Source organism: Palaemon carinicauda, chromosome 34, assembly GCF_036898095.1.
Source record: "Palaemon carinicauda isolate YSFRI2023 chromosome 34, ASM3689809v2, whole genome shotgun sequence".
In the NCBI taxonomy this organism is placed as follows: domain Eukaryota; kingdom Metazoa; phylum Arthropoda; class Malacostraca; order Decapoda; family Palaemonidae; genus Palaemon; species Palaemon carinicauda.
This window is the reverse complement of record NC_090758.1, coordinates 75,450,357-75,462,856: the sequence shown is the minus strand read 5'-3', so window position 1 is coordinate 75,462,856 and position 12,500 is coordinate 75,450,357. Positions and strand designations below refer to the sequence as shown.

General features: G+C 35.4%; 1 protein-coding gene across 1 annotated transcript in view; it reads right to left on the bottom strand.

Annotated features, from left to right (window-relative positions):
• Positions 1-9,563: 9,563 nt before the first annotated feature.
• Positions 9,564-12,500, bottom strand: part of LOC137627036 (ice-structuring glycoprotein-like) — a 3,348-nt gene continuing 411 nt past the window's right edge. The window contains exons 1-2 of the mRNA XM_068358020.1: positions 10,220-12,500; positions 9,564-10,084 (exon numbers count right to left, since the gene is read on the bottom strand). The exon at positions 10,220-12,500 is cut by the window's right edge and continues 411 nt beyond it. Coding sequence (XP_068214121.1) covers positions 9,564-10,084; positions 10,220-12,500 — 2,802 coding nt within the window. The remainder of the gene's footprint in view (positions 10,085-10,219) is intronic.

The window sequence follows — 12,500 nt, the reverse complement described above, 5'->3', positions numbered from 1 at the left end:
CACCCCCTCCAGCAATGACTCCATGGACACCCCCTTCCCTCAATGACTCCAAGGACATCACCTCCCTCAATGACTCCAAGGACACCCCTGACTCAATGACTCCAAGGACACCCCCTCCCTCCCTTAATTACCCCCTCTTTCTATGACTTCAAGGACACCCCTTCCCTCAATGACTCCAAGGACACCCCCTTCCCTCAAGGACTCCAAGGACACCACCTCCCTCCATGACTCCAAGGACAAACCCTCCCTCAATTACTCCAAGGACACCCCCTCTTTCTATGACTTCAAGGACACCCCTTCCCTCAATGACTCCAAGGACACCCCTTCTTTCAATGACTTCAAGGACACCCCTTCCCTCAATGACTACAAGGACCCCCCTCCCTCAATGACTCCAAGGACACCCCATTATTTCATTGACTTCAAGGACACCCCCTCTTTCAATGACTTCAAGGACGCCCTCTCCCTCAATGACTCCAAGGACACCCCTGACTCAATGACTCCAAGGACACCCCCTCTTTCAATTACTCCAAGGACACCCCTCTTTCTATGACTTCAAGGACACCCCTCCCTCAATGACTCCAAGGACACCCCATTCTTTCAATGACTTCAAGGACACCCTCTCCCTCAATGACTCCAAGGACACCTCCCTCCCCCAAGGACTCGAAGGACACCCCTACCCCCCTCCCCCTCCTCCTTGGATAACCACTTAGGGCGAGACCTTTCTATTGTGTTTACATTCAATCCTTTTCTTTCAATTTCTTATTCCTTTCTTTCGTTAATTAATTCTCTCTATATCTGTTTATCCAGTTCCTTCTTATTCCTCATCATTCTTCCCCGTTTGCTTATTTTCCTCTTCCCTATTTCTATGGGAACAGAGAGAGAGAGAGAGAGAGAGAGAGAGAGAGAGAGAGAGAGAGAGAGAGAGACTAATTGGATCACTTCATGTTTCAAATTATAATTAATAAAAAAGTATTTAGTCTTTCAAAAACAACTAATTAGGTCTAATTATCTATCTATAATGATCTACTTAAGGGTTTATTCGCCTATCTATCTATCATGGTTTACTCCATCTATTCTCGTTATTCTATATCCTTGTGAAGTTCCTTTGGTCGTTGCAACCTCACCATCCTTGTGAGCCAAGGATAGGGAGTTTGTGGGAGCCTATATGTCTATCTGCTGAGTCATCAGCAGCCATTGCCTGGCCCTCCTTGGTCCTAGCTTGGGTGGAGAGAGGCTTGGGCATTGATCATATATATGGTCTGTCTCTAGGGCATTGTCCTGCTCGATAGGGCAGTGTCACTGTCCCTTGCCTCTGCCATTCATGAGCGACCTTTAAACCTTTAAATTCCTAAGTTTTTTCATCTTAAGATAAATCTTTCAGTTGATTTGATATTATATGAAGTACCTGGTCGCTATTAGAAGATGGAGGGTCGCCGTTACGGTGGATTAGGTGGTGGGGGGGGTGTTGCAACTGCATCCTAGAGTACTATTTAAATAACAGTAATCGTACTGTTATTATTATTATTGTTGTTATTATTATTATTATTATTATTATTATTATTTTAATTTTTATTGTTTTTATTACAATTCATAATTATTATTTTAAATTTTATTGTTATTATTTTTATTATTATTATTATTATTATTATTATTACTATTATTATTATTATCATCATTATTATTATTATTTGTATTGTGCTTATTATAATTTATAATTTTTATTATTATTATTATTATTATTATTATTATTATTATTATTATTATTATTATTGTGCTTATTATAATATATAATTATTATTTTAAATTTTATTATTATTATTATTATTATTATTATTCTTATTATTATTATTTAATGGGCAATGAAGAAATATATATAAGAATATTTTCATGTACTCCGCAGAATAATAATAATAATAATAATAATAATAATAATAATAATAATAATAATAATAATAATAATAATTCACAACGAGGAGATTAAATTATCGTACATAGAAATTTAACAATAATAACAATAACTTGTATTCCTGAAATTATTAATACCAAAGAATATTAAACACATATATTCAATAAATTAAATATCAATAATTATATTATCGTTATCAAATTAATTAATTGAACTTTATTATTTATATATATTCGTGATTTCCCAAAAGTCTAAATTTTAAAACCCCGTAAAGAAATAGTTCATAAAAATCCTAATTTTTAGATATAATTTTTATATATTAATATGCAAAACATTGAAATAAGACCGTAAATTAATTATTTACTTAATTAGGTTTCGCAAATGCCTCGTTGTTCTCTTCCTAATTCATTGTTGGTCAACTCGTGTTGCAAATACAAATTTTTATTATGAATACAAAGTCGAAGAGAAATTCGCCGGATTTAGTTTTGGCGATGTGGACGGACGGCAGCGTTTGATTCATTTGCCATCGCGAAAATTAAAACTCTTCTTTTAGCATCGAGTGAGTTGTTCGGGTTGGGTCATTGGCTGTGGGAGTTAGAAATAGTCTTTTTCGAATTGCTGTGGGATTTAGAATTATCTTAATTAGCTGTGGGAGATAGAAATAGTCTATTTCGAATAGCTGTGGGACTTAGAAATAGCTAATTTTGAATTGCTGTGGGACCTAGAAATATCCTATTTCAAATTTCTGTGGAAGTTAGAAATATCCTATTTTGAATTGCTGTGGGACTTAGAAATATCCTATTTCGAATTGCTGTGGGAGTTAGAAATATCCTATTTTGAATTGCTGCGGGATTTAGAAATATCCTATTTCAAATTTCTGTGGGAGTTAGATATATCCTATTTTGAATTGCTGTGGGACTTAGAAATATCCTATTTTGAATTGCTGTGGGACTTAGAAATATCCTATTTTGAATTGCTGTGGGATTTAGAAATATCCTATTTCGAATTGCTGCGTGATTTAGAAATATCCTATTTCGAATTGCTGTGGGATTTAGAAATATCCTATTTCGAATTGCTGTGGGATTTAGAAATATCCTATTTCGAATTGCTGTGGGATTTAGAAATATCCTATTTTGAATTGCTGTGGGACTTAGAAATATTCTATTTTGAATTGCTGTGGGATTTAGAAATATCCTATTTTGAATTGCTGCGGGATTTAGAAATATCCTATTTCGATTTGCTGTGGGACTTAGAAATATCCTATTTCGATTTGCTGTGGGACTTAGAAATATCCTATTTCGAATTCCTGTGGGATTTAGAAATATCCTATTTCGAATTGCTGTGGGACTTAGAAATATCCTATTTCGAATTGCTGTGGGACTTAGAAATATCCTATTTCGAATTGCTGCGGGACTTAGAAATATCCTATTTCGAATTGCTGTGGGACTTAGAAATATCCTATTTCGAATTGCTGCGGGACTTAGAAATATCCTATTTTGAATTGCTGTGGGACTTAGAAATATCCTATTTTGAATTGCTGTGGGACTTAGAAATATCCTATTTTGAATTGCTGTGGGACTTAGAAATATCCTATTTTGAATTGCTGTGGGACTTAGAAATATCCTATTTTGAATTGCTGTGGGACTTAGAAATATCCTATTTCGAATTGCTTTCGAATTGCTGTGGGACTTAGAAATATCCTATTTCGAATTGCTGTGGGACTTAGAAATATCCTATTTTGAATTGCTGTGGGACTTAGAAATATCCTATTTTGAATTGCTGTGGGACTTAGAAATATCCTATTTTGAATTGCTGTGGGACTTAGAAATATCCTATTTCGAATTGCTGTGGGACTTAGAAATATCCTATTTTGAATTGCTGTGGGACTTAGAAATATCCTATTTCGAATTGCTGTGGGACTTAGAAATATCCTATTTTGAATTGCTGTGGGACTTAGAAATATCCTATTTTGAATTGCTGTGGGACTTAGAAATATCCTATTTTGAATTGCTGTGGGACTTAGAAATATCCTATTTCGAATTGCTTTCGAATTGCTGTGGGACTTAGAAATATCCTATTTCGAATTGCTGTGGGACTTAGAAATATCCTATTTCGAATTGCTGTGGGACTTAGAAATATCCTATTTCGAATTGCTGTGGGACTTAGAAATATCCTATTTTGAATTGCTGTGGGACTTAGAAATATCCTATTTCGAATTGGTGTGGGACTTAGAAATATCCTATTTCGAATTGCTGTGGGACTTAGAAATATCCTATTTCGAATTGCTGTGGGACTTAGAAATATCCTATTTCGAATTGCTGCGGGACTTAGAAATATCCTATTTCGAATTGCTTTCGAATTGCTGTGGGACTTAGAAATATCCTATTTCGAATTGCTGTGGGACTTAGAAATATCCTATTTCGAATTGCTTTCGAATTGCTGTGGGACTTAGAAATATCCTATTTCGAATTGCTGTGGGACTTAGAAATATCCTATTTCGAATTGCTTTCGAATTGCTGTGGGACTTAGAAATATCCTATTTCGAATTGCTGCGGGACTTAGAAATATCCTATTTCGAATTGCTGCGGGACTTAGAAATATCCTATTTCGAATTGCTGTGGGACTTAGAAATATCCTATTTCGAATTGCTTTCGAATTGCTGTGGGACTTAGAAATATCCTATTTTGAATTGCTGTGGGACTTAGAAATATCCTATTTTGAATTGCTGTGGGACTTAGAAATATCCTATTTTGAATTGCTGTGGGACTTAGAAATATCCTATTTTGAATTGCTGTGGGACTTAGAAATATCCTATTTCGAATTGCTTTCAAATTGCTGTGGGACTTAGAAATATCCTATTTTGAATTGCTGTGGGACTTAGAAATATCCTATTTTGAATTGCTGTGGGACTTAGAAATATCCTATTTTGAATTGCTGTAGGACTTAGAAATATCCTATTTTGAATTGCTGTGGGACTTAGAAATATCCTATTTCGAATTGGTGTGGGACTTAGAAATATCCTATTTCGAATTGCTGCGGGACTTAGAAATATCCTATTTCGAATTGCTGTGGGATTTAGAAATATTCTATTTCGAATTGCTGCGGGAGTTAGAAATAGTCTATTTCGAATTGCTGTGGGAGTTAGAAATAGTCTATTTCGAATTGCTGTGGGACTTAGAAATATCCTATTTTGAATTGCTGCGGGATTTAGAAATATCCTATTTCGAATTGCTGCGGGACTTAGAAATATCCTATTTCGAATTGCTGTGGGACTTAGAAATATCCTATTTCGAATTGCTGTGGGACTTAGAAATATCCTATTTCGAATTGCTTTCGAATTGCTGTGGGACTTAGAAATATCCTATTTTGAATTGCTGTGGGACTTAGAAATATCCTATTTCGAATTGCTGTGGGACTTAGAAATATCCTATTTCGAATTGCTTTCGAATTGCTGTGGGACTTAGAAATATCCTATTTTGAATTGCTGTGGGACTTAGAAATATCCTATTTCGAATTGCTGTGGGATTTAGAAATAGTATATTTCGAATTGCTGCGGGAGTTAGAAATAGTCTATTTCGTATTGCTGTGGGAGTTAGAAATAGTCTATTTCGAATTGCTGTGGGAGTTAGAAATAGTCTATTTCGAATTGCTGTGGGAGTTAGAAATAGTCTATTTCGAATTGCTGTGGGAGTTAGAAATAGTCTATTTCGAATTGCTGTGGGAGTTAGAAATAGTCTATTTCGAATTGCTGTGGGAGTTAGAAATAGTATATTTCGAATTGCTGCGGGAGTTAGAAATAGTCTATTTCGAATTGCTGCGGGAGTTAGAAATAGTCTATTTCGAATTGCTGCGGGAGTTAGAAATAGTCTATTTCGAATTGCTGCGGGAGTTAGAAATAGTCTATTTCGAATTGCTGTGGGAGTTAGAAATAGTCTATTTCGAATTGCTGTGGGAGTTAGAAATAGTCTATTTCGAATTGCTGTGGGAGTTAGAAATAGTCTATTTCGAATTGCTGTGGGAGTTAGAAATAGTCTATTTCGAATTGCTGTGGGAGTTAGAAATAGTCTATTTCGAATTGCTGTGGGAGTTAGAAATAGTCTATTTCGAATTGCTGTGGGAGTTAGAAATAGTCTATTTCGAATTGCTGTGGGAGTTAGAAATAGTCTATTTCGAATTGCTGCGGGAGTTAGAAATAGTCTATTTCGAATTGCTGTGGGAGTTAGAAATAGTCTATTTCGAATTGCTGCGGGAGTTAGAAATAGTCTATTTCGAATTGCTGTGGGAGTTAGAAATAGTCTATTTCGAATTGCTGCGGGAGTTAGAAATAGTCTATTTCGAATTGCTGTGGGAGTTAGAAATAGTCTATTTCGAATTGCTGCGGGAGTTAGAAATAGTATATTTCGAATTGCTGTGGGAGTTAGAAATAGTCTATTTCGAATTGCTGTGGGAGTTAGAAATAGTCTATTTCGAATTGCTGTGGGAGTTAGAAATAGTCTATTTCGAATTGCTGCGGGAGTTAGAAATAGTCTATTTCGAATTGCTGTGGGAGTTAGAAATAGTCTATTTTGAATTGCTGTGGGAGTTAGAAATAGTCTATTTCGAATTGCTGCGGGAGTTAGAAATAGTCTATTTCGAATTGCTGTGGGAGTTAGAAATAGTCTATTTCGAATTGCTGTGGGAGTTAGAAATAGTCTATTTCGAATTGCTGTGGGAGTTAGAAATATCCTATTTTGAATTGCTGTGGGATTTAGAGTGATCTTAATTAGCTGTGGGAGTTAGAAATAGTCTATTGCAATTTGCTGTGGGATATAAATAGAGTGAGCTAAATTAGCTGTGGAATTTCGAGACAGTGAGTTTAGTTAGCTGTGGAATGTGGGATTAGAGATAAGTTTTTAATTTGCTGTGGGATTTAGAGAGAGTGAGTATAATCAGATGTGGAATCTAGAGATAATGAAGTTTGAATGGCTGTGGAATTTGGAGAGAGAGAGAGAGAGAGAGAGAGAGAGAGAGAGAGAGAGAGAGAGAGAGAGAGAGAGAGAGATTGGAATGTTTTCTTTGGAGAGAGAGAGAGAGAGAGAGAGAGAGAATGATTTGCTATGGGACTTAAAAACAGCATTGCACAAAACTGATGCAAGGTTTGCAAATCTATGTGAATCTATTGCAGAGACATTTCAGGTTGCAATGCAACATAGAGGAATTCAATGTGACCCATTGCAGAATAGATTATTATTATTATTATTATTATTATTATTATTATTATGATTATTATTATTATTATTATTATTATTATTATTATTATTATTATTACTATTATTATTATTATTATTATTATTATTATTATTACTATTATTATTATTATGATTATTATTATTATTATTATTATTATTATTATTATTATTATTATTATTATTACTATTATTATTATTATGATTATTATTATTATTATTATTATTATTATTATTATTATTATTATTACTATTATTATTATTATGATTATTATTATTATTATTATTATTATTATTATTATTATTATTATTATTATTATTATGTAGAGCTTAGAGCAAATGAAATATCAAAATCAAATAAAAAACTAAACAATATTATTCTAGCCAGGATTCGGGATAGGGATTTAAATGTCTCATTTTTGAAACACTGTTTTATGGTTGGTAAAGAATTGAAAAAAAAATAAACATTAATTTATCTTGAATAATTGCTATGTATCTATAGGCAAATAAGATATTCTGAGATATATATTTCTGTGGTCTGTCTATTATGAAAATAATAATAATAATAATAATAATAATAATAATAATAATAATAATAATAAAAATGATTAAAAATAAAGGTAATAATATTATTTATCATTAATAATGATAAAAATAATAATAATAATAATAATAATAATAATAATAATAATAATAATAATGATAATAATAAAAATAATAATAATGATTATAATAGTAATAATAATAAAAATAATAATAATAATAATAATGATAATAATAATAATAGTAATAATAAAAATAATAATAATGATAATAATAGTAATAATAATAAAAATAATAATAATAAAAATAATAATAATAATAATAATAATAATAATAATAATAATGATAATAATAAAAATGATTAAAAATAAAGGTAATGATATTATTTATCATTAATAATAATAATAATAATAATAATAATAATAATAATAATAATAATAATAATAATAATAATAACTGCACTTCTCACTATACCAAGCAATATCAATCTCTGAAAGAATAATTGTTTATAATCAACAAAAAACACCTAAAAGTGAAATTCTTTCGTCCAACTCACAAACAAACAAACAAACAAACAACAATCGAGACTTGTTTGTGAACATGTCAATAGTCACTTTTCTGTTCGTGTTTCAAACATGATTCAAACGTGTTTGAAACGTGTTCCTGCATAAGTGTCATGGATGATAAGTCCTAAGGATGTGATAAGGGTTTTGTCTTCTCAGTTTTCAAGTTTCATAAATTCTGTATAAATATGCATCAACTGCTTAAGTGTCCTAACTATTATGATATAAGGCTTATATATATTTAAATTATTTTAATTTATATATATATATTGTAATTGTTCAGTGGCCATTTTCCTCTTGGTAAGGGTAGAAGAGACTTTAGCTATGGTAAGCATTCCACAATCAAACCATTGTTCTCTAGTCATGGGTAGTGCCATGTCCTCTGTACCATGGTCTTCCATTGTCTCTTTGGTTAGAGTTCTCTTGGTTTTTATTTATCCCTCTTTTTTTAATGTTTTATTGTTTATATAGGAGATATTTATTATAATGTTGTTACTCTTTTTTAAATATTTTATTTTTCCTTGTTTCTTTTCCTCACTGGGATATTTTCTCTGTTGGAGCCCCTGGGCTTATAGAATCCTGCTGTTCCAAGTAATAATAATAATAATAATAATAATAATAATAATTATGATAACGTGATTGTTAAAATCTACCGTTGGTGGCTATCAGCTTTAATAACATCAAAGGGATAACTCTGCTCTTTATGGGTCAAAGTAAATAAAACTGTAAACAAAAACAACAGCAAATCCCTTTTAAGTACCAGCTAATGCAAGTGAAATGCTTTAATGTATTATTATTATTATTATTATTATTATTATTATTATTATTATTACTATTATTATTATCTTTATTATTATTATTATTATCAATCTTTATTATTATTATTATTATTATTATTATTATTATTACTATTTTTATTTTTAATATTACTATTAATATTATTATTATTATTATTATTATTATTATTATTACTATTAATAATATTACTATTATGAATATCAATATTATCATAATTATTATTAATAACTATTATCATTTTTATAATTATTATTACTGTTAAAAATCATTATTATTATTACTAATTATTATCAATATTAATAATTATTCAAATTACTCAAATATATTTCACATTTTCTGCATGTTCCTCCATCCTTAAACACAAGACTTGGCATGTATATTCTATGTATTTCAGGAACATATCTGTATTAGAGATGACTTAATATAATAATATATTTAAGGAAAGGTAAATATATGATAAAATAATGAATGAAAGCTAATTTGAAAGATATATTCAGTAATATTCAACGTTACATTATTAATAGACTCTCATCTCTCTGGCGTAGCTTCTATGAGAGAAGGCGTAGCTTCTATGAGAAAAGGCGTATCTTCTATAAGAGAAGGCGTAGCTTCTGTAAGAGCAGGCATAGCTTCTGTGAGAGCAGGCGTAGCTTCTGTGAGAGCAGGCGTAGCTTCTGTAAGAGAAGGCGTAGCTTCTGTAAGAGAAGGCCGTAGCTTCTGTGAGAGCAGGCGTAGCTTCTGTAAGAGAAGGCCGTAGCTTCTGTAAGAGCAGGCGTAGCTTCTGTAAGAGAAGGCGTAGCATCTCTCTGGCGTAGCTTCTGTAAGAGAAGGCGTAGCTTCTGTAAGAGCAGGCGTAGTTTCTATGAGAGCAGTCGTAGCTTTTGTAAGAGAAGGCGTAGCTTCTATGAGAGAAGGCGTAGATCCTATAAGAAAAGGCGTAGCTTCTATGAGAAAAGGCGTAGCTTCTATAAGTGCAGGTGTAGCTTCTGTGAGAGCAGGCGTAGCTTCTGTAAGAGAAGGCGTAGCTTCTGTAAGAGCAGGCGTAGCTTCTGTAAGAGAAGGTGTAGCATCTCTCTGGCGTAGCTTCTGTAAGAGAAGGCGAAGCTTCTGTAAGAGCAGGCGTAGCTTCTGTAAGAGCAGGCGTAGCTTCTATGAGAGAAGGCGTAGCTTCTGTAAGAGCAGGCGTAGCTTCTGTGAGAGCAGGCGTAGCTTCTGTAAGAGAAGGCCGTAGCTTCTGTAAGAGCAGGCGTAGCTTCTATAAGAAAAGGCGTAGCTTCTATGAGAGAAGGCGTAGCTTCTATGAGAGAAGGCGTAGCTTCTATAAGAGCAGGCGTAGCTTCTGTGAGAGAGGGCGTAGCTTCTGTAAGAGCAGGCGTAGCTTCTATGAGAGAAGGCGTAGCTTCTGTAAGAGAAGGCGTAGCTTCTGTAAGAGCAGGCGTAGCTTCTATGAGAGAAGGCGTAGCTTCTGTGAGAGCAGGCGTAGCTTCTGTAAGAGAAGGCCGTAGCTTCTGTAAGAGCGGGCGTAGCTTCTATAAGAAAAGGCGTAGCTTCTATGAGAGAAGGCGTAGCTTCTATAAGAGCAGGCGTAGCTTCTATGAGAGAGGGCGTAGCTTCTGTAAGAGCAGGCGTAGCTTCTATGAGAGAAGGCGTAGCTTCTGTAAGAGCAGGCGTAGCTTCTGTGAGAGAGGGCGTAGCTTCTGTAAGAGCAGGCGTAGCTTCTGTAAGAGAAGGCGTAGCTTCTGTAAGAGCAGGCGTAGCTTCTGTGAGAGAAGGCGTAGCATTTGTAAGAGCAGGCGTAGCTTCTGTAAGAGAAGGCGTAGCTTCTGTGAGAGAAGGCGTAGCTTCTGTAAGAGCAGGCGTAGCTTCTGTGAGAGAAGGCGTAGCTTCTGTAAGAGCAGGCGTAGCTTCTGTGAGAGAAGGCGTAGCTTCTGTGAGAGAAGGCGTAGCATTTGTAAGAGCAGGCGTAGCTTCTATAAGAGAAGGCGTAGCTTCTCTAAGAGAAGACGTAGCTTCTATGAGAGAAGGCGTAGCTTCTATGAGAGAAGGCGTAGCTTCTATAAGAGCAGGCGTAGCTTCTGTGAGAGAGGGCGTAGCTTCTGTAAGAGCAGGCGTAGCTTCTATGAGAGAAGGCGTAGCTTCTGTAAGAGCAGGCGTAGCTTCTGTGAGAGAAGGCGTAGCATTTGTAAGAGCAGGCGTAGCTTCTATAAGAGAAGGCGTAGCTTCTCTAAGAGAAGGCGTAGCTTCTGTAAGAGAAGGCATAGCTTCTGTGAGAGAAGGCGTAGCTTCTACAAGAGCAGGCGTAGCTTCTGTGAGAGAAGGCGTAGCTTCTGTGAGAGAAGGCGTAGCATTTGTAAGAGCAGGCGTAGCTTCTGTAAGAGCAGGCGTAGCTTCTATAAGAAAAGGCGTAGCTTCTATGAGAGAAGGCGTAGCTTCTATGAGAGAAGGCGTAGCTTCTATAAGAGCAGGCGTAGCTTCTGTGAGAGAGGGCGTAGCTTCTGTAAGAGCAGGCGTAGCTTCTATGAGAGAAGGCGTAGCTTCTGTAAGAGCAGGCGTAGCTTCTGTGAGAGAAGGCGTAGCATTTGTAAGAGCAGGCGTAGCTTCTATAAGAGAAGGCGTAGCTTCTCTAAGAGAAGGCGTAGCTTCTATGAGAGAAGGCGTAGCTTCTATAAGAGTAGGCGTAGCTTCTGTGAGAGAAGGCGTAGCATTTGTAAGAGCATGCGTAGCTTCTGTAAGAGCAGGCGTAGCTTCTATAAGAAAAGGCGTAGCTTCTATGAGAGAAGGCGTAACTTCTATGAGAGAAGGCGTAGCTTCTATAAGAGCAGGCGTAGCTTCTGTGAGAGAGGGCGTAGCTTCTGTAAGAACAGGCGTAGCTTCTATGAGAGAAGGCGTAGCTTCTGTAAGAGCAGGCGTAGCTTCTGTGAGAGAAGGCGTAGCATTTGTAAGAGCAGGCGTAGCTTCTATAAGAGAAGGCGTAGCTTCTCTAAGAGAAGGCGTAGCTTCTGTAAGAGAAGGCATAGCTTCTGTGAGAGAAGGCGTAGCTTCTGTAAGAGCAGGCGTAGCTTCTGTGAGAGAAGGCGTAGCTTCTGTGAGAGAAGGCGTAGCTTCTGTAAGAGCAGGCGTAGCTTCTGTGAGAGAAGGCGTAGCATTTGTAAGAGCAGGCGTAGCTTCTGTAAGAGAAGGCGTAGCTTCTATAAGAGCAGGCGTAGCTTCTGTAAGAGAAGGCGTAGCTTCTATAAGAGCAGGCGTAGCTTCTGTAAGAGAAGGCGTAGCTTCTATGAGAGCAGGCGTAGCTTCTGTAAGAGCAGGCGTAGCTTCTCTAAGAGAAGGCGTAGCATTTGTAAGAGCAGGCGTAGCTTCTGTAAGAGAAGGTGTAGCTTCTGTAAGAGCAGGCGTAGCTTCTGTGAGAGAAGGCGTAGCTTCTGTAAGAGCAGGCGTAGCTTCTGTGAGAGAAGGCGTAGCTTCTGT